The 21,384-nt window shown below is 38.9% G+C and overlaps 2 protein-coding genes across 3 annotated transcripts in view; one reads left to right on the plus strand and one right to left on the minus strand.

Moving 5' to 3' along the window:
- Window positions 1-21,384, minus strand: part of F8 (coagulation factor VIII) — a 103,748-nt gene that overhangs the window by 5,621 nt on the left and 76,743 nt on the right. Inside the window, exons 23-25 of one of the 2 annotated variants that reach the window (XM_047535389.1) lie at window positions 10,099-10,243; window positions 9,554-9,702; window positions 8,465-8,641 (exon numbers count right to left, since the gene is read on the minus strand). In XM_047535389.1, coding sequence (XP_047391345.1) covers window positions 8,465-8,641; window positions 9,554-9,702; window positions 10,099-10,243 — 471 coding nt within the window. Of the gene's footprint in view, window positions 1-8,464; window positions 8,642-9,553; window positions 9,703-10,098; window positions 10,244-10,559; window positions 10,666-21,384 lie in introns of those variants that run through there. The other variant, XR_007106340.1, reaches the window with a different exon arrangement.
- Window positions 20,676-21,282, plus strand: LOC124971733 (histone H2A-Bbd type 2/3). The gene has a single exon (XM_047535392.1). It carries the CDS (start codon window positions 20,926-20,928, stop codon window positions 21,280-21,282), a length of 357 nt encoding a protein of 118 aa, XP_047391348.1. The 5' UTR covers window positions 20,676-20,925.

The following is a 21,384-nucleotide window of genomic DNA, read 5'->3' on the forward strand; positions in this document are numbered from 1 at the left end:
CTATGCCCAAGGTCAATGAGGTTTTTAAGAAAACAGGAAGTGAAAAGTCAAGAGCAATACAATAATATAGCTACTTTATACACCCTTTTCTGTTCATTTAGAAATCTCTTCTATTTTCTCGTTTCAGCAATAAAAGGTGATTTTATGTAGGCAAAGGTGAGAGGTTTGGGAAGCTTACTATGCTTCTTAATCCAGAAGTACTCTCTACTGATAAGAAAGAGAAGTGCAATTTATTTAATAGATGGAACTGGAAGAGATTTGTATATCTTATGATTTAGTGATTCATTTTTGTTTTTAGAGGAGTCTTAACTTCCACCATTTATTTCATTCAGCATCTCTAGTCCCATAGATTTTCACTGCTGTTCCTTATAGTTCTCAAGAAACCAATGCAGGTCTCAGAGTATTTCATCACTGAGATGAGGGATTTTTCTTTTTAGAAGTGATTTTATCTGTGTCCTATCCCACTAGGCCCCATAATGACCTCTCCTCTTTTTTGCATAGTCTCTCCTGGGCTCTCTCAAGAGCAAACTCTGAAGCCATGTCTGCTACTTTTGCAAAGTTTATTTTCTATTTATAAATGGATACTAACCGTATTCTTGTTTTCTATTTATTCTGTGAGTTATGGGTGAGTTTTTTCACAATTTTGAAATGTGTGTGGTTTTTGAAGACATTAAATATTTAGGTAGCTGCCATTATCTGACAGGAATATGCAATTAAGTACTTGGAATTTTTATATGCTATTTTAAAATATTTTTCCTAACTATTTGAGCATGGCATGCTCATTACTACTGTGGTGTTATTATTTCTCCTGAGAGACAGGAGACAGTACTGGAACACTTTTTTATAAATTCTAGAACTCTTATTGACACTTTTCTGGAATATATAAATACAATTATTTTTTGTATTTATTTTATTTTCAGTGAGTTTGAAAAATTCCTCTAATTCTAATAATTTATATATAGATTCTTTAGGGTTTTCTCTGAATGCCATCATAATTTGTACATATAATACATTTGTCTTACCTTTTCCAATCCTTACATATTGTTTTTTTCATACCTTACTGAACTTCTTAGGGTATCCAATATACCTTTTTAACAAAGTCGATATGGCAAATTAAATATGAGTATGAATTCTTTAATACTCCTCCTGTGGAGAAGTGTTATCTATTTGGTTTCATTCTAAATTTGGGCTGGTCATGGGCTTTTGAACCACTGGAGTATGACAGAAGTGATGCTAGATTAGCTCTGGGCCTGATCTTTAAATGCAGTAGACACTTCCATGCTGATGTCTTGGAATCTAGTTCTTACATAAGAAGACAGACAATTGTAAGACCATGATGCTATGAAAGGCTCAAGACATGTGGATACAGGTCTCAAAGATAAGACACCATGTGCTTAGAAAGGTGAAAATCAAGGCACTAGACATGTGAGTAAAGAAGAAGATCCACCCATCCATCCCCAACGATACCACATGGATCAGAGACAAATCAAGACAGTATATACAATAATTCACATTCATCTTTAATCTGTCATATAATTTTGTTAAAAAACTATATTGGATGGTCTAAGCAGTGCGGTAAGGTAAAAAAGAAAAAGAAAGAAAAGTTGTAGGAAGGGCCAGCTAAGTCCTTCACAAACTCTTGATCCACAAAATTATAAGCAAGTTTGGAGTAGTTTATAGATAACTGGTACTGTGGGCATCCTGGTCTTAGTCTCACTCCCAAAGACAAATCTTTCTCTGCTTCACCATAAAATACAATATTTGTTTTATCTGATTAAATAATTTTTCTCCTAGTCTTAGTTTACTTATTTTTAAAAATAATAACAGATGTTGAGAGCATCAAAGATGGGAGATCAGAGAAATCTACAATATTGTAGCAGGTCTCCAAGAGTGAATTAAAACAATAGTTCTGCAGCAGGAAACTAAGGAAGACACCAGTAGGCAACCCAGAGAACTAGGAACCAGGTGAAAACCAAAAATGTTGGTTTCTAGAAGTAGAATTAATAAAAGCAACAGAAGTTGGCAGCATCTGATAAGCAGTGGCTCAGTGGGGGAGGGGAAGCACCCCTCCAACAAGACAAAAGATAGGTAGATGCCACTGTCCATCACAGTTGCAATCTGAGCAGTAAACAAACTCAGAAATAGCAAGTTGACCCAGTTGGAAAAAGCCCTACCTGCCCCCAACACTCATGGAGAAAGACAGCTTGAAAAGATTTGTTTCGACTTTCTAAGCAGCAGATTAGAAATTGTTGCAAGTTACCTCTGTTTTTCATATTGCACTCTATATTTTTTTCTTTTTTGTCACTTTCTTTTTTGACAGTTTTTTGGTACACTTGTGTTTTCAATACCCAACTCCAATCAGCCACTTAGGCTCTGATATACCCGGGTTTGTTAGGACCAATGCCTTGAGCTGATGTGGATCTATAACAGGAGACTGTAACAGAGACTGGGGAGACAGACAGAACAGCCACAGCATCAGATTCATTTCAGCCTGCAGAGCAGAGAAGAACAAAGGAGAGTTCAATGGAATCTGAAGGTCTGAACTCTGGCATAAGTACTGTGACTGATGGGGAGACAGACTGGGGGTAATCAGGATCAGATGGAAAAATAGGGTCTCCCATGCTACTTTATGTAAGTCCAGAAGGGGCTGTAGTATCGGCTTAGAATCCTACGTTTCCACATTTCTAGAGGACAGATATTGCATCAACTGCATATTAACTGATTCCTAGTACCCCTCCACAGTTTTTTTCAAAATTATACTTTATTGTATGTATTTTGTCTATTAATTGTATCTTCTCTCGATACCTCTATTCTCATCTATCTCCATCCCTTTCCCCTCTTCTTCATCCTTTATACTCACCACATTTTAACTTTTCTCCCTTCTCTCCTCCACCCTTTCATTTTTCTACTCCATTTTCTTTCTTTCTTTCTTTCTTTTTTCCAGTAATGGGAATTGAACTCAGAGGCACCTGACTACTAAGCCATATCCCCAGCCTCAGCCTATTTTGCATTTTATTTAGAAACAGGGTCTCATTGAGTTGCTTACCGCCTCACTTTTGCTGAGGCTGATTTTGAATTAACGATCCTCCTGCCTCAGCCTCCCAAGCTGCTGGGATTACGGGCATGCACCACTGTGCCTGGCCATTTTCTTTATTTTTTAATTTTTCTATTTTTTATCCCTTCTTCCAGTGCAATTGAGTATACCATCATTAATTCTTAACCTTCTCAACCTGTTCTAAATGAACTCTCACCCATGTTCCTCTTTGGTCAACAGAGTTGTAGACATCAGTAACAATAACTTGTACAGCATATGTTGATTCATGGTTTATTCATAAATAACTATTACTGGCAGTTAATCTCTTGTTTTCAAAGAATTACTGATAGTTGGACTTAACACTTTGGTTATGCAGATCAGATATAGTGAAGCAAAGATATATTCCCAGCCTGGGGCTTATTATTAATTGAAGTTCCCCAAATAAAATAGGAAGAGAAATCCACCTCAGTGGACAGGGATACACAGAAAATGAGGTAACATGAGGCAACAGGTCAGCAAGATGCCACCAATAGCCTATAATCCATCTACATATTTCAGACAAAGAATTCAAAAAGCTGATGGTTAAACTGATCAATAAACTAAAAATATCTAAGAATGCACTAAGAGAGAAAATATAGGAAGTGAGAACATTTTAATAAAGAGATAAAGATTCTAAAAAAAGAACCAAACATATCCTGGAAATGAAAGACAGAATAAACCAAATAAAAATTCAATCAAAAGTCTCACCAATAGATTATTTCACTTAGAAGACAGGATTTCAGACACTGAAGACAAGGTATATGAACTTGAAAAAAATTTACTTCAATATCATAAAAGCTATATATGACAAACCCAAAGCTAACATCACAGGGAATGGGGAAAAACTGAAAGCATTTTCTCTAAAATCAGTAGCAAGACAAGGATGTTAACTCTCACCACTCCTATTCAATATAGAACTTGAAATTTTAGCCACAGCAATCAAGTAACAAAATGAAATAAAAGGGATACAAATAGGAAAGGGAGAAAGTCAAATTATCACTGTTTGCAGAAGGGATGATCCTATAGTTAAAAGAGCCAAAAACTCCACCAGAAGACTGCTAGAGCTAGTAAATTCAGCAAAGTATTAGAATGGAACACACAAAGCAACATATAAAAATTTTTAGCTTTTTTATACATCAATAATGAATTTGCTGAGAAAGAGATCAGGAAAACAATTCCATTCAAAACAGCCTCAAAAACACCTACAAATGAATCTAACCAAGGAGGTGAAAGACCTCTACAATGAAAATTATAGAACACTGAAAAAAGGAATTGAAGAAGACACTAGAAAATGGAAATATCTCCTATGTTCTTAGGCAGAATTAATATTGTCAAAATGGCCATACTACCAAAAGTGATATACAGATCCACTGTGATCCCCATCAAAATACCAATGACATTCTTCATAGAAATAGAAAAAAACTGTCTTAAAATTCATTCAGAAGAATAAGAGACCCAAAATAGCCAAAGCAATCCTGAGCAAGAAGAGTAGTACTGGAGGCATCACAATATGTGGTCTCAAATTACACTACAAAGCTCTAGTAACAAAAACAGCATAGTATTGGCAAAATAATAGACATGAAGGCCAGTGGGATAAGTTAGAAGATAAGAGACAAACCCACATCCTTACAGTCAACTGATTCGTGACAAAGGTACCAAAAATATACATTGGAGAAGACAGCCTTTTTAACAAATGGTGTTGGGAAAACCAGATATCCGTCCATAGAGAATGAAACTAGATTCCTTTTTCTTACCGTGCACAAAAGTCAGCTTAAAGTATATCAAAGATCTAGAAATTAGACAAGAAACTATGCAACTGGTACACAAAAACACAGCATGAATACTCCAACACACAGGCACTGGTATCAATTTCCTCAGTAAAACGCCTGAAGCTCAGGAGTGAAACCAAGAATTAGTAAATGGGATGACATCAATAGAAAAGCTTCTGCATCACAAAGGAGATAAGAGCATGAAGAGAGAGACTACGGAATAGGAGATACGCTTTGTGAGTTCCCAGTGCCCCCTCTGCCATGATGTTCTGCCTTACCTTAGGCCCAGAGCAACAGAGACCACTGACCAGATCATAACCAGTATGAAAGAACTCTCATAAAATTGAACATAGCTGTTTTAAGGAAACTCAATGAACTTGATGAAAACACAGAGAAATGACTCAATACACTAATAGAAAATTTTTCTTTAAATTAACTTTTTTTTAAAAGTTTGGTCACTTTGCTTTCAGCTCTGAGATTCTGTCTTCAGCATATCTTCTCCGTAAGAGATTTTTTTTGGTACCAGGGATTAAACCCAGGGGCGCTAATCACTGAGCCACAACCCTAGCTCCTTTTATTTTTATTTTTTTAATTTGTGTTAATGAGTTATACCTGACAGTAGAATGAACTTTCATACATCATATATAATGGCATATAATTTCTCATTCTTCTGGTTAGACATGATGTAGAATACCACTGGTTGCAGAGTTATATATGTACATGGGGTAATAATGTCTGATTCATTCTACTATCCTTCCTACCCTCAAACACCTCCCCTACCTTTACTCCCCTCTCCCTAATCTAAAGTAACTCTATTCTTCCCTAGCATTTCATTCTTTTTAAAGGCTGAGTAATTTTCCATTATATATACACACACACACACACATTTATATATATATATATATATATATATATATATATATATATACACACACCACTTTTTTCATCCATTCATCTGTTGAAGAGCACCTAGGTTGATTTCAACTGAACATTTTATTTGATTCATTGTGCTTTCATTTCCAAGATTTTTGTTTGGTTCTTCTTCAATGTGTTTATCTCTTTATTGAAGTTCTCACTCATATCCTATGCTGACTTCCTTAAATCATTCAGTTGTTTTTATGTGTTCTCCTGGAATTCACCAATCATTTTTATAATCATTATTTTGAATTCTTCATCTGATAATTCATCCACTTCAATATCTTTCAGGTCAGTTACTGGTAAAAATTATGAACTTTAGGAGGTATCAGGTTACCCTGTTTTTCCAAACTTTTTGTATTCCTGTGTTGGGTTTTATGCATCAATTGGGAAGGTTTCTCTTTCACTCCTACATGTAGGCCTTTTTAGGACACAGCCTTCTCTTGCCAAAGTGTCCTAGAGTGATCGAGATGGAGACCCCCCTTGTAGGTGTGGTATCCTTAGTTTTGCGTTAATTCTGCTTTTTTCTGTAGTAATACATGTGCACAAGCAGAACCTGAGGGTCCACCCCTAGCCATTCCTACTTGGGACCTAGTCAGGAGTTTGGGTTTTTGTCTCTTCTTTGTATTAAAATATAGCTGAAGTATGAGTGTCATTAATTTGTGTGTGGAGCAAGGTGGCATTGTGTTTTGGCTGAGTTTAGTTCAGTAGGTGAGTCTCAACCCTGTGAACTTGTAGTTTCCCTCTAGGTTCCCAGCACTTCACAGAAAAGGTGGAAACAAATAATAGCAACACCCAATTCAAACAATATACAGCATTAAAATAAACAGTACGTACCTACTATGACATCTACAACACTATCACAAAAACAGGAATGCTGGGGTCAGCCACTGCTGACAGCAAAAACAGTAAATAACCATGAACTAGATCTGGCATTAAAGCAAACAGCAGGTGTCAACTATTTCATGCATAGTACTAACAATTAGAACAAAATGAATGGTGAGGTTAGGAGTTATAAAAAACAAATTCGTTCATTAAGAGAAAAGAAAATGTGATAGGAAGCTGGAGTGGTCTAAGACTGAAGTTGTCTAAAATAGCTCTCAGACTCCCTTCTCCCCAGTATAAGGTAGGATGGAGTAGGAAATACTATCAGTTGGAGCTTTGTCTCCACAGACCAGACTGGTACACTCCCAGGGTGGGGTTGCTGCAGAGTTCTATAAGGGGAGTTCCTGGGGCTCAGTCTTAGGTCTAATCAGGCCCTATGGACTTTACTGGGTGGTATCTGCTCTGGAGGGATGAGATCAACACACCCATGGGGCCTGGCAGCTGCCAATGTCTGCTGGGAATCCAGATCTCAGAAGACTCCCAACGATTCTACTCATAGGGCAGAGGAGCCAATTGTGCATACACTCTGAGCGCTTTCCCAGGCTTAGTTCCTTAATGTATTCATTACCCACCTTTTCAAATTCCTGACCCTCTTCAGGGGGTCACATGAGCTGTCAGACTCTTGCTTTTCTACATCTAATGTTTTAGATATGTCTCTTGTAAAAGGAACAGAATTTGCTTTTGCCTTCTGATTAATCTGACAATTGTCATCTCTTAATTGGAATATCTAGTTCATTCGTGTTATTTATAATTACTGTTACATTTGGATTTAAACTAACCATCTTATCTTGCTATTTTCTTGCCTGTTTGTTTCTTTCTTTTTAAATTCATTTTTATTGTAAACAAATGGGATACATCTTGTTTCTCTGTTTCTACATGAAATAGAGGCATACCATTTGTGTAATCATACATTTACCTAGGGTAATGTTTTTTGATTCATTCTGTTATTTTTTTCTCCCCCTCCACCCCTCCCCTGCCTGTTTGTTTCTTTATCTCTATTTGCTTACTTCATTTAGATTTATCAAATATATTTTATCCTCTTATATTCCCATTTTGGGACTCCTATACTTTATTTATATTCTATTACTTGCTCGTTATCCTATAAATTGTAATTTGCATCATATTATCAAAGTTTAATGTTAATCAACACTTTTATCTTCTAGATGAGAATTTTAGAATCCCTTATTCTATTTTCCCCCATCCTGAGTTTTCTGCTGCTGTTGTCATATGTTCTAAAAAAAAAACCTACCACTTTTAAAAGTTTATTTTCTCAAGTATTTGTTATAGTAACAGAAAGATGACTAACATATAACATCATGGTAAATTCTGAGTAAAAAGGCAGATTTAAAATACCACAGATATGAATTGCTCTTTTTCCCATTACTCACCAGATAGTAAGACTTTCTCAAGCTTATGAGTATGCATTGAATTATCAAGCAAATCCATATCAAGAATGAAGACTGTCTTGACCACTAAAGTTAAAGGTGAATAAAGCTTAGGAATCTAGTTTGCTGATAAGGATACAGGCATCATTAAGCATTCCCCAAATAACTCTCATTCTTTAGTCCTCTGATTTTCGTCATCATCCTGGATGACATCAATATCCATGAGAAAAATCAATTCTTGGCTCTACACTGTCCTTTAGTTGAAATTTTACTTTCTTAGAGTCACTGTGTTCTCTCACAATACCACTTACAGCGTCCTGTTACTGTAGGTACTGAGTAATTTTACCCTGAAAATTTGGCCACATATAAACCTGGTCATATATGTAAATGTTAAGCTCTAAGAGAGGTTTTGTGTCTTTCTTATGACAACAGCATACCTTTACTTTGCCATTCTGTAAAAAGAGAGTCCATTGATAGCCATCTTGACTGCTGGAGATAAGGAACTCCTTCACAAACATGCTGGTAAGAAGAGATTTCACTCCTTGTGTGATTATTCCTGTGACTTTCATTGTCTTCTGGAAGTCCACTTGCAGCCACTCTTTTGGATTATTTACCTGAAGAAGGTGATATTGGATTAGCATACTGTTGGTTACCATTTGCTCCCGAAATTCACAAATTACTTTTTAGCCTTACCACACAGCACTTACCACTCTACATTTTACACTCTATCAGTCTTCCTTATTTGACTAAGAAACTTGAGAGTCAAAATTTTTTACTCATCCCTGTATCCTCAGGGTCATCCACTTAATAGTTGCCCAGTAAATGCTGAATATATATATATATATATATAGACTGACTACAGTATACAAGTTTGTCAATGTAGTATGAAAACTATTTTGTTTCAAATAAATCACGGGAGGAGCAGAGACAATTCTATTCCCTCCCCTAAAAAAGCAACTCAGTGACTGAACTGGGTGGCTCTGGAAAATATGTGTGCCCAATGAAGTACATATGACTGTAAACTTTTCCTTTGATGTATTGAGAAACTTGAAAAGAAAGTTAATTGTTGATATTTACCTGTAAAACTAGACTTTAGCTATTTTGATTTTTAAAAAAATATTTTAGTTGTAGATGGACACAGTCCCTTTATTTTATTATTTATTTATTTGTATGTGGTACTGAGGATGGAACCCAGTGCCTCACACATGCTAGGCAAGCACTCTACCACTGAGTCACAACCCCAGCCCTATTTTCTTTTAAACATATTAGTCTAGTACTAGATACAAAGATTCTTCTTCCAGGAGATCCAATTAGGGATCATTTCTCCCCAATGAATGCTGTGTGAAATTATGTGGCACATCCACAACATGCCTGTAGGGGTGTCTTCCCATAGTCAACCTTCCTAGACACTTTTTAGGTGCAACATTTCAAAGAAATACATCAGAACAAACAAGCGTTTCCACTAGTTTTCCCAATTCCTTTCCCTTGTTCTGTATCAGTTAAGAGGTAGATATGTTGCCTCTTACCTGAGGTCTCCAGGCATTAGTCCTGCCCTGGAGGTGAAGCCGGGCTTGTGAAGGAGACCAAGTAGCAAACATATTGGTGAAGTAGGATGAGGCAGTAATCTGTGCATCTGATATTAGTTTATTCTCCATTCCCAATGGTATGCTGCAACCTCAAAGAAGTCAAAGGAGAATGCTATCACAAAGACAGTCTGCAGACTAGGTTCCACTGGACTACATCCAATATCTTGGGCCACTATCATCATTATGCATTAACTTCTGTACAAATACTCTTATTGTTAGCATGTTCCTGTTTTCTGGTCAGTTCTGCTGAGCTGTTTGACATTGAGTTTCCTTATTAACAGAAGTACAGGAGGTGGTTACCTTGGGGGAAATCCCATGGTTAGGGTAACACAATCCTGGGTTTTCTCAGGACTGTGTTGGTTTTATTACTGACAGGTCTATATCCTGACAGGGAACCACTCCTTTCAGTCTCAGGATAACAAGAACAGTCAGTCATCCTACCCAGGGCTGGGAAAGGAAAGGATATGAGATGACTTGGCACTTACTGTTTAAATCACAGCCCATTAACTCCATACGAAGAGTGCTGCGGATGCTATAATGAGTTGGGTGCAAACGGATGTACCGAGCAATAATTGGAGGGTTAAAAATATTGTGTTTTATCCCAGATGAATCCACATTGCCAAAGAAGACCTGTTAGGGGAGATTATCACAAATACATGGGAAGTGAATACAAAGTGAAAAGCAGTTAGTTCCTTCCATTGATATCTTTCTTGTAATTTTGCCTTGAAAATTTGTCAATACTATCAAATATCTAATTAAAACAAGGCTGGCTAGACAGATGTTAGGATGGTATACATGAAGGAGAAAAGCATCAGGAAGAAGAGGGGAACAAAATCTTGGTCTTCTCTGGGGAAAATGAAGTAGTTTTCTACCTTGGGTTTTTGTAAAAGGCTCATAAAAGTTGAGGAAGTCATTTGTGGTTTTGGTACTCCAGCAATGGTATTACCTGGGGGCAATTAGAAGTACAGTATCAGGAGTTACATCTGTAAGTTGGTAGAACAGGAGGTCCTTAGTTCTCATTCCCCACAAAGGAACAATGATTTGGCAGTCATCTGTGGAAAAAAGTACCTTTGTGGGAGTCTTGGGAACTAGGTAGGAGGTTAAGGAGCTGTCATTTAGCTCTAAACCAAGTTTGGCTGCTTTGATAAGGCACACCTAAATCTTGGTGGCATGCTTGCCAAGTACAGTCTTGGCTACAGACTCAGAAGCAGGCCAGCCCCTGTGAACTCAGCTCCAGCCCCACATGTGTGTGGTCGTGACAGAAGCTCCATTCACCCAGGGACCTAGGAGGGTCAACTTTCACTGGCATTCCCAGTAAAAAGTGGCTAGGGTTTGGAAGTGGTTTGTCCCAAGGGTTTATGCATTGGAAGTTTGGTCCCTAGTGTTGTGATATTAAGAAGTGGTGGGGCCTTTCATAGTGGGAGCCTAGTGGAAGTCACTGGGGGCACTGCTTTTGGAAGGGATTAAGGTAGATCTCTGTTAGTTCTCACAAGGCTGAGTTGTTGCTTAAGCGTGGCCCCTGAATTATTCAGTGGTTTCCCATATTGCCAACGTGATCTTCACCTCTCGTATATTAGTGCTACTACTGTGATGCAATCTGTAATTCAGGTCATCAGAGATAAGCAGAAGCCAATGCCAGGCCTCTGAACTTCCAGAACTGTGAGCTAAATAATGCTTCTGGCATTTTGTGGTAGTAACAGAAAATGGACTAGTATTCAGGCCCAGCAACTATGGACTTTCAAACAGGCCTGTGACTTAGCTGCAGTCATATACCAATATAGTTTGAAGGCAGTTCTGCTTGCCCAGGGAACTGGTGGGAGCCATGTTCGTCCACAGGCCCTCCAGAAAAAGGTTTGTCAAATGGACCTGAACATGGACCCAGAAATAGTCTTGTGACCCAGTTCCAGTATTGTTGTTACCACTGTCTGGAGGAAATTGTCTATATATGGATCTAGAGGGAGCCGTATCCATTTGTTTCCCTAAAACAGTCCTGCTGACCAGGGGATCCTGAAGCAGCACTGTGATCCAGCTCCAGCTGGATCAGGATCTGCTCCACTATGGTCCACAGGCAGTTCTATTTATGTAGGGACCCAGCAGGAGCTACAGGTCTAGTAACAGGTCCAGTGTCTGAGATTCAGAAGAAACTGTTCACATGCACAGATATCACTACACGGTTGTATTGATCACAAAGAATCTGGCAATCATGACACCATCAAAGGAAACTAATAAAACTTCAGTAACCAATCCAAATGAAATGAAAATCCAGGAAGTGTTTAACAAAGAATTCAGGATAACTGTTTGAAGAGGTGCTGGGGGATGTGGCTTAGTGGGAAAGCACTTGCTTGCCTTGCTTGCAAGATCATAGTGCTGGGATCAATTCAAAGTAACAGCAGGAAAAGAATTAATTTAATGAACTACAAGAGAATATAGAACACAGATAATTAAAATCAGGAATAGAATATCTGAACAAAATGAGAAATTCAAAAACCATTAAAAAGAACCAAACAAATTGTGACTGTACTGAAAAATTCAAAAGAGGCTTTTGAGAACACAATCTTGCAGAACACATAATAAGTACACTAGACTATAGATAACTTGAAATCATCTATTTAAAGGAACAAAAAAGAAATAAAGAAACAGTGAAGAAAGCATATGGGACTTATGGGACATCATCAAGGAAAATAATTGACAGATTATAGGAGTCATAAAAGGAGAAAAAGTATAAAGGAAGCTTAGTTAAATAAATAGTGGAAGATACTTCCAAAGAGAGAGAGACCCAGCATGAAGAGAAAGGAGGGGTGCCACCGACCTGTTCTCTGACAGCCACACACCCAGCTTCTCCAGCCACCCTATACCACCATCGCCAGCTGTGCTGACCTGACAAGGTGCGGCACGCCTGCTAGGGCAGGTTTCCCCTCATCCCTAGCGCCAGGGCCGTCCCCCCCACACTGCCATCTGAGACCCAGTAGTACTGCCCCAACTGCAGCAGGAAAGAGAACAGAGTCCTTGGGATGGCTACAGTGCAGAGAGACCTTGAGAAGGGACCGGGTCGTCGCGGGTATGTGGGGGGACTATGGACAGCTCTTCAGTTCCCGCCATCCTCCACGAGCTCCTGTGAGGGTTTCTGGGAATTGGTGTTTCCTTTTCTGTGGCTGGGGAGCTGCTCTTGGTCTAGTGATCACCAGACTAGATGGTTAGGGAGAACCCGCCCTTGGTAGAATGTGATTTTTGTCCTTTTTCCAAGAGTTTGGCTGAGGCTCTAACTACTTGATGCATATTTAGATCATTTTCTGTGCATTTCAGTTCTGATCCTACTGGTTTAGTATAAACCTTTTCTATGTTGTGAGTAAGAGGTGATAAAGAAAAGCCTTCCATGAATTACTTTATACTCCAGTGTATACTTTAATTCATACTTAAAAGAGAATGCAAATTTAGAATGTGATTGTTTTCTCTTTCAGTTAGTTTGTGCCTCTCGGAGAGGCCAATTGTTTTGTAAACATTGTGTGGGAGCTGTGTAATAAGATGGGGAGTTTCATCAAATGACATCCTCTGACAATGAAATATGCCTAAATTATAAAAAAAAAGGAGGAGAAGAAAAAAATGGTTGAGAACTTTCCAAACTTTCCAAATCTAGGGTAGGAAATGGATATCTCAAATAATAAAATCTAAAGGTTCTATTACCGATAGTCTGTGTCCTATTATAAATATTTTAATTAAGTTACAAACATCATAAACATCACAACATTGAATGATCAAAAATCAAAAATATTTAAAAGCAAGACAAAAATGACTTGTCATATATAAGAGACCTTTCATAAGAATACAGCACATTTCTCAGCAGAAATATTACAGGCCAGGCAACAGCAGGATGATAGATTCAAAGTACTAAGAGAAAAAATTCCTACCAAGAACACTTTTCTTGAAAAACTATCCTTTAACAATGAAGAAGAGGTAAACTGTCCTTTAACAATGAAGAAGAGGTAAAGACTTTTCCAAACCCAATCACTGAAGACATTTGCTACTCCTACACCTGCCTTCCAGTTGAAACAGACACTAAACAACACAATCCCTAATGATCACATATGCAGACAACTTCAACCAAATACCACTAAACTAAATTTCACAATACATTAAAATAATTATAATACATGAACAACTGGGATATATCCTCAGAATGCAAAGGCAGTTCAACATATATTGTTCATCAATGTGATATACCACATTAATACATTAAAAGATAAAAACACCACGATAATCTTAAAAGATGCAGAATAAGTATTTGACAAAATTCAACATGTATTCATGACAAAAACTGTTAAGAAAACTGGTACAGAAAGAACTTACCTTAATACCACAATGACCATATAGGAAAAGTTCACAGATGAGATCATACTCAATGAATAAAAACTGAAAGCTTGCGCTGGGGATGTAGCTCAGTTGGTAGAGTGGTTACCTCACAAGCACAAGGCCCTGGGTTCAATCCCCAGCACCCCAAAACAAACAAACAAACAAAAAAACTGAAAGCTTTTCCTTTAAGGTACTATACAAGGCAACAATGCCCACTCTTGATGTTTCCAATGACCATGGTACTAAAATCCTAGACAGAGCGATTACACAAGGAATATATGTAACGTATATATGTAATTATATATGAAACCCTAAAGACTCAACAAAATTCATTAGAACTAGTACAATTCAGTAAACCTGCCTTGTATAAAAATCAACATAAAAATAAGTGGTGCTTGTATCCACAAACAATAAAATATCCAAAAAAGAAATTAGAAAAACAATTCCATTTACCATAGCAACAAAAGAATAAAGGCTTACAAGTAAATATGATGAAAGAAGTGAAAAATCTGTACACCAAAAAGTACAAAAGATTTATGGCGGAAATTAAAGACAACACAGATAAGTAACAGACATCCCATATCCATGGATCAAAAGAATTTCTATTGTTAAGATATCCATACTACCTGATCAACAGATTTACTACAATCCCTATCAAAATCCCAACAACGTTCTTTACAAAAATAGGGGGAAAAAATCACAAAATTTATGTGGAACCACAAAAGACCCTGAAAGTCAAAGAAAGCTGGAACAAGAAGAAAAATGTTAGATGTCACACTTCTTGATTTCAACTTATATTACAAGTTGATAGTAATCATAACTGTACAGTATTGGAATAAAAATAAATACACTAGCCAATGGAACAGAATGGAGAAGAAAGAAAGAAATCCATGCACTTATTGTCAACAGATTTTTAACAAGGATGCCCAGAACACAGAAGCAAGAAAAGACAGTTTCTTCAACAAACAGTATTGGGAATACTAAATATCTACATATGCAAAAATAAAATTGGTCCCTTTTCTCACTTTATACATGAAATCAACCCAAAATGGATTAAAAACTTACAAATAAGACATGAAACTATAAAACAGCTAGAAGAAAACAGGATAAAAGCTTATTGAGCTTGGATTGTAGCTCACTGGTAAAATGCTTGCCTAGCACATGTGAGGCACTAGGTTCTATCCTCCACATCACATTAAAAATAAATGAAATAAAAATTGTATCCATCTACAACTAAAATTTTTTTAAAGTTTCTTGACATTGTTGTGGGAAATAATAATAATATATACATTATATTATTACATATTATAATATAATATGAATTATAATGTGAATACCATATAAATTATATAATTATAATATGTAATTATTATTGAATATCACACCAAAACACAGGCAATAAAAGCAAAAACAGACAAACAGAATTGCATTAAACTAAAAAGTTTCTGAACAACAAATATAACAATCTACAGAGTTAAAAGGAAAATTATAGAAAGGGAGAGAATATTTTCAAATCAAATATCTGATAAGGGCTTTGCTATAGTATGAGTGTCTTCTCTAAAACGTATGTTAAAAATAAATTACTATTGTAACACTGTTGAGAGGTGAGACTTTTAAGAGGTGATCCTGTCACAAGGGCATGAGTAAATTAACAATATTACTACAGGACTGAGTTATTATGGGAGAGGGATTCTTGATAAAGCATGAGTTCTTGCTCCCTCTCACTCCCTGCTCTCCCACCCTCCACCCATCACATGTATACACTCACACTCACACCCTCTCCCCATGTGGTAAATTCTACAATGTTATGACAGAGCAACAAGGCCTTCACCAGATACAGTCCCTTGATCTTGGACTTACCATTCTCCTGAACTGTAAGAAATAAATATCTTTTCTTTATAGATTATTCAGTCTGTGATATTCTGTTATAGTGATGGAAAATGCACTAGGACAGGATTAATATCCAAACAACTCAATAGTAAAAACGAACAAAATACAGCAAGCAATTCCAATTAAAAACAGACAAAAGACCTGAATAATCATTTCTTAAAATACATACAAAAGCACAACAGATATATGAAAAAGTGCTCAATATCACTATCATTCAGGAAAATGCAAATTAAAACCACAAAGAAATATCCTCTTATACCCATTAGACAGCTGTTGTCATAAGGACAAAAGATAATGAGCACCCAGTGGTGCATGCCTGTAATCCCAGCAGCTCTGGAGGCTGAGGCAAGAGGATCACAAGTTCAAAGCCAGCCTCAGCAACTTAGGGAGACCCTAAGCAACTCAGTGAGACCCTGTCTCTAAATAAAATTCAAAAAGGGTCCGGGATGTGGCTCAGTGGTTAAGTGCTCCTGAGGTCAATACCTAGTACCAAAGGGGGAAAAAAAAAATGAGAATTGGTGAAAAAAGGGAAACCTTTGTATACTGTTGGTGGGACTGGAAAGCAGTATTGCCATTTCTCAAAAAAAACAAACAAACACAGAACTACCATATGATCCCCAGCAATCCTACTTCTGGGTATACATCCAAAGGAAATGAAATAAGTATGTCTACACTTTCATGGTCACTGAACAAACATATATTATAGCTAAAATACAGTGGATGTGAATTGATGAGATGCATGTTAGTATTCAACATGTGGGGTTCAGGACCTTGACATGCCTGGTGTCTGGAGAAAGGTATATGCCATGGTAAAGACAAATAGAACACAGTTTGAGAAATATGCTAGTAATACTAATTTAGAAAGCCAAGATTAAAGCATGACATATAGCATAAGAAAGTTAAAAATGATATCTCTCATAGAACATCTGAGATTCTGTATCTGCTTAAATATTATAAAATAAGAATAAAACCAGGACTGTACTTTGGAATTAGTGTTAGGGAAAATTTTAAAAATTGTTCTGCCATGTAACAATTTTTTTTGTGGTGCTGGGGATTGAACCCAGGGACTTGTGCTTGCAAGGCAAGCACTCCACCAATTGAGCCATATCCCCAGCCCAGAGTTTTTGATCCTATGAAACAGAAAATACTAGTAAATATATGGCATTGTTCCTAAAGAAGTTATATCAGAAATCACAGATTTCCTTGTCATAATATATCCGCATTTTTGGTTTAAGATGGGATGAATCACATATGTACATTATAGGATTTTAAAGATTCACCAAGGGTTTTTTTTTCCATTGTTTTCCTTTATATATAGGGGGAAATTTGACTTTTTAAAATGGCCTTTAGATTTGGTCCTGGCAGAAGATTCCTATTTCCTCTGTCTGGCCACCCCATACATAAGCAAGCACTGGTAGCTCTTGGTGATCTGAATTTTATTTCTTACTGTGACTAAAATAACGAATACAGAGTCTGACCCAGAAAGGGGTAACTGGCTATCCCAGCAAAAGCAAACTAATGCACCATATATATTGACTTTCTCTTCATTTGTTACTCAATTTTTGTGCCTTGATTAGAAACCTGCTTGGGAAGACAATGTATTAAACCCACAAACAGTTAATCACTATACAAATCCTAGACTCCATATATTATGTGCCAGGCACTGTGCTGAAGGATTGACTACTGAATTGTACTAAAGGTTTAAAGAAGGATTAATGCCAAGTCCTTCCCAAAGTCTTCTAAAAGACAGAAAATGAGAGAAAACTTCCTAACTCATAACTGTGAGGCCAGCATTATCTGGATAGCAAACTCAAAACAAATACATTACAAGGAAAAAATTACAGAGTAGTATTTCTAGTGGAAAATAGATGTAAAAATCCTCACAAAATAAGAACAAACCAAATCCAGGAACATATTACTAAGATGAGTTTCTCTACTTAAGTAGAAATTTCCCTAGGAATGCATGGTGATTAAATATAAGAAATTATCAGTCAACTAAACATTAGTAAATCTAGGTGGAAACACCCATAAGTTCATCTCTGTTGGGGCAGAAAAATTATTTCATAAAATTGAACACAGTTTCATGATAAAAACGTGCATCAAACTAGAAAAAGGAACATTTGTCAATGTGATAAAAGGCAAAACTAACATCATACTCAATGGTATAAAAATGAAAAGTGTTCCTCTAACATGAATAATAAAATAACAAATGTCTGCTTAACTGCTTCTATTCAAAATTGTACTAGAAATTCTAACAAGAGCAGGTAGGCAGGAAAAAGAAATAAAAGACATCCATATTGGAAAGGAGGAAGTAAAACTATCTTGGTATCATATTATATGAGCTTATGTATAGAAAACCTTTAAAAATCCATAAAAACACTATTAGAGTTAATAAATTAATTCAGTGAAAATACAAGATCAAAATGCAGAATTCAGTTGCATTTCTATACACTAGAAATCTGGGATGAAAGAATTCTACCTAAAATAGCATGAAAAATAATAAAATACTCAGGATTAAATTTAACCAAAGAGGTGTGTGACTTATAAACTGAAAATACCAAAACATTGCTAAAGATATTAAAGATGACTGAAAAAGAATGAGGAAGTTGGACAAACATGGATGAAATAGAATACAGGATAAAGATATACACCAATAAATGCATTCATGAGTATGTGGTCCCAATATTAAAAAAAATATTCAAATGGAAACTTGTAAGGGAATGCTCATTGTAGCAGTAGGTGATGAAGGGGATCAAAAGGTACAATTTAGGATTGTATACTCTAGAATATTGATTATTTTGAGTTAAAGGAACTTGAAAAACAGAAGATGAAAGAAGGGCATTATGATTCTTTTTTTTTTTTTTTTTTTTTTTACTGAAAGGAGATGATATTATCATGTCTCCTTTCTGTATCAGGAGGAAAGAGGACATTTGCATTCCAGAGATGGGGAGTGGAGACCAAGTAGAACCTGTACAAACAATGTTAAAATAACCATTACCTTCGCAGTGACTTTTCCAAAACTTAGTATCTTAGCCCAAGCTCTTTGTATTATCACAGATTCACTACTTACTAGTTTGTCCAACGTAGCATATGTACATTTGGCTGTAACTACCTTTTTGGGTATTCATTTTTCTTGCAAGCTATCCCATGTAAATACAAAAAGTGTGGTATTAGCATCATAACAGACATCCGCGTCCATGTCATAGAACTTAAGAGTCAAAAACAAACCCACATACATATCCAGGTACAGCTGACTTTCAGTAAGGATGACAGGCACATGTAGTGTGGAAAAGAATAATCCCTTCAACAAATGGTTCTGGGACGACTGCAAAAAATGAGCATGGACCCCTGTGTCATTCCATATTTAAAAAATAACTCGAAATGGATGGATCACAGATTTAAATGTAAGGACATTTAAACTTTTTTAAACTTTTAAACTTTTTTAAACTCTTAGAAGAAAAAACATAGATGTAAATCTCTGTGAACCTTGGACTAGGCAATATGACCACAAAAGCAGAGCCACAAAAGTGGTTTCTTTTGACAGATGGGACTTCATCCAAATGAAAATCTTTCAGACACCAAAGGATTCTTAGGTGGAGAGTGAAAGGACAACCTGCAGAATGGGGGAAATATTTACAAATCACATAACACATACATCTGATAAGGCTCAGTTTTCCATAATATACAAAGAACTCAATAGCAAAATGGCATTCGACCCAATTTCCCAAAATGGGCAAAGAGCTCCAGTGGAGGAGGATCAGGGGGAGGAAGGGGGAGCAGGGAGAGCAGCACGTGCACAAAGGGCCACGAAGCTCAGGAAAATATGTGCAACATCATTAGCCATTTGGGAAATGCAAATCACAAGGACCATGAAGTAGCACTGCACACCCAGTAGGATGGCCATTATAAAGAAAACCAAGCAAACAGAAAACAGCAAGCTAAGTTGAGGACGTTCAGAAATGAGGACCCTGAGGCAGTGCTGTTGGGAATGCAAAGGGGCACAGCTGCTGTGGAAATCAGTCTGGCAGTTAGTCAATGAGTTAAGCACTGAACTACCATACGGCCCAGGAGTTGGACTCCTAGATAGAGACACCAAAGAGTTCCCAACAGGTGTTCAAACAAAAACCCAGACGGGAATGTCACGGAGGCACACCCAGCTGTCCATCAACTGATGAGTGGCGACACAGAATGTGGGGTATGCGTAGAAGGGAGTATTATTCAGGTGTGAAAAGGTACCAAGTGCTGATTTGCGCTGCAACGTGGATGAACCCTAACGCTCAGCGACACCAAAGGCCGCACGTTTAACTCTGCCTGCACCTATAGGTACCGTCCAGCACAGGCAATGCTCTGTGGCAAGAACGCAGAAGACTGGTGGCCGCCGGGTGGGGGGGGGGGGGGGGTCCCCAGGAGCGAGCATGTGAGTGTGTGTAGCGGGGCGGGGAGTGAGTGCTTAAGGGGTTCTGGGTGTTTGGGGGGTGGGAGGGGGTGGGCGGTGGACGTGTCTCCGAAGCAGATGGTCCTGGCGGTGGCACAGCACTGTGACCCTAAGTACTCGACGCCTCTGAGTCGCACCTGCCCTCCCCCAGTCCTCTTTCTCCCTAGACTGCTCCCCACCAGCAGAAAGCGAGCGTCCCTGTGCCAAGATGGGAGGGCCCGGGCCGGCCAGGAGGCCAGGAGGCCAGGAGGCCGGCTGACCGCCCCGTCTAAGTCTACGCTCACACGCAGGCCGGGGCCCAGGCCCAGGCCCGGGCCGGCACGTGGCGGGCCAGCCGCGGAGCTGACATCACCAGAGCGCGTGGTGCGTCGCTGCCGACCAATGAGCGGACGGCAGGGGGTCGCTAGGATACAGGGCCCTGGAGCCCTGGACCCAACGACTACCTGCCGCAGGCAGCCACCGTTGGCGTCCAGACCGGCAGCACAGTCCAGCCCAGCCCAGCCGAGCCGAGCCGAGCAGAGGGCACCCAGTCCAGCCGAGCCGAGCCGAGCAGAGCTGAGCCGAGCAGAGCCGAGCAGAGCTGAGCAGAGCTGAGCGGAGGGAGCCCAGGCCCGCCGAGCCGGCCGAGCCAGCGCCCATCATGCCAAGGCAGCGGAGCCGTCGAAGAGGACGAGGGTCCGGGTCATCGCGGCCCCGGAGGCGCGCCTGCTCCCACACCGCCCGAGCCGAGCTGACCTTCTCTGTGAGCCTGGTGGAGCGCCGTCTGCGGGAGGGCCGCTATGCCCAGCGCCTGAGTCGGTCTGCCTCCGTGTTCCTGGCCGCCGCCCTCCAGTGCCTGACGGCCACGGTGCTGGAGCTGGCCGGCAACGAGGCCCAGCACAGCGCCAGGAGGCGCATCACCCCGGAGCTCCTGGACATGGCCGTCCACAACAACGCGCTGCTCAGTGGACTCTTCGGTACTACGACCATCTCCCAGGTCGCCCCGGCCCGGCGCTAGGCGCTGCTGGCCTAGCACCGGCCCACCCGTCCCCCCGTCCCCCCTCGCTGGCCTCCTCTCCTCGCCGGCCCCAGGTCCCCTTGCTCTCAGCAGGCCTCGCCC

Source organism: Sciurus carolinensis, chromosome X (genome assembly GCF_902686445.1).
Source record: "Sciurus carolinensis chromosome X, mSciCar1.2, whole genome shotgun sequence".
Classification (NCBI taxonomy): Eukaryota; Metazoa; Chordata; class Mammalia; order Rodentia; family Sciuridae; genus Sciurus; species Sciurus carolinensis.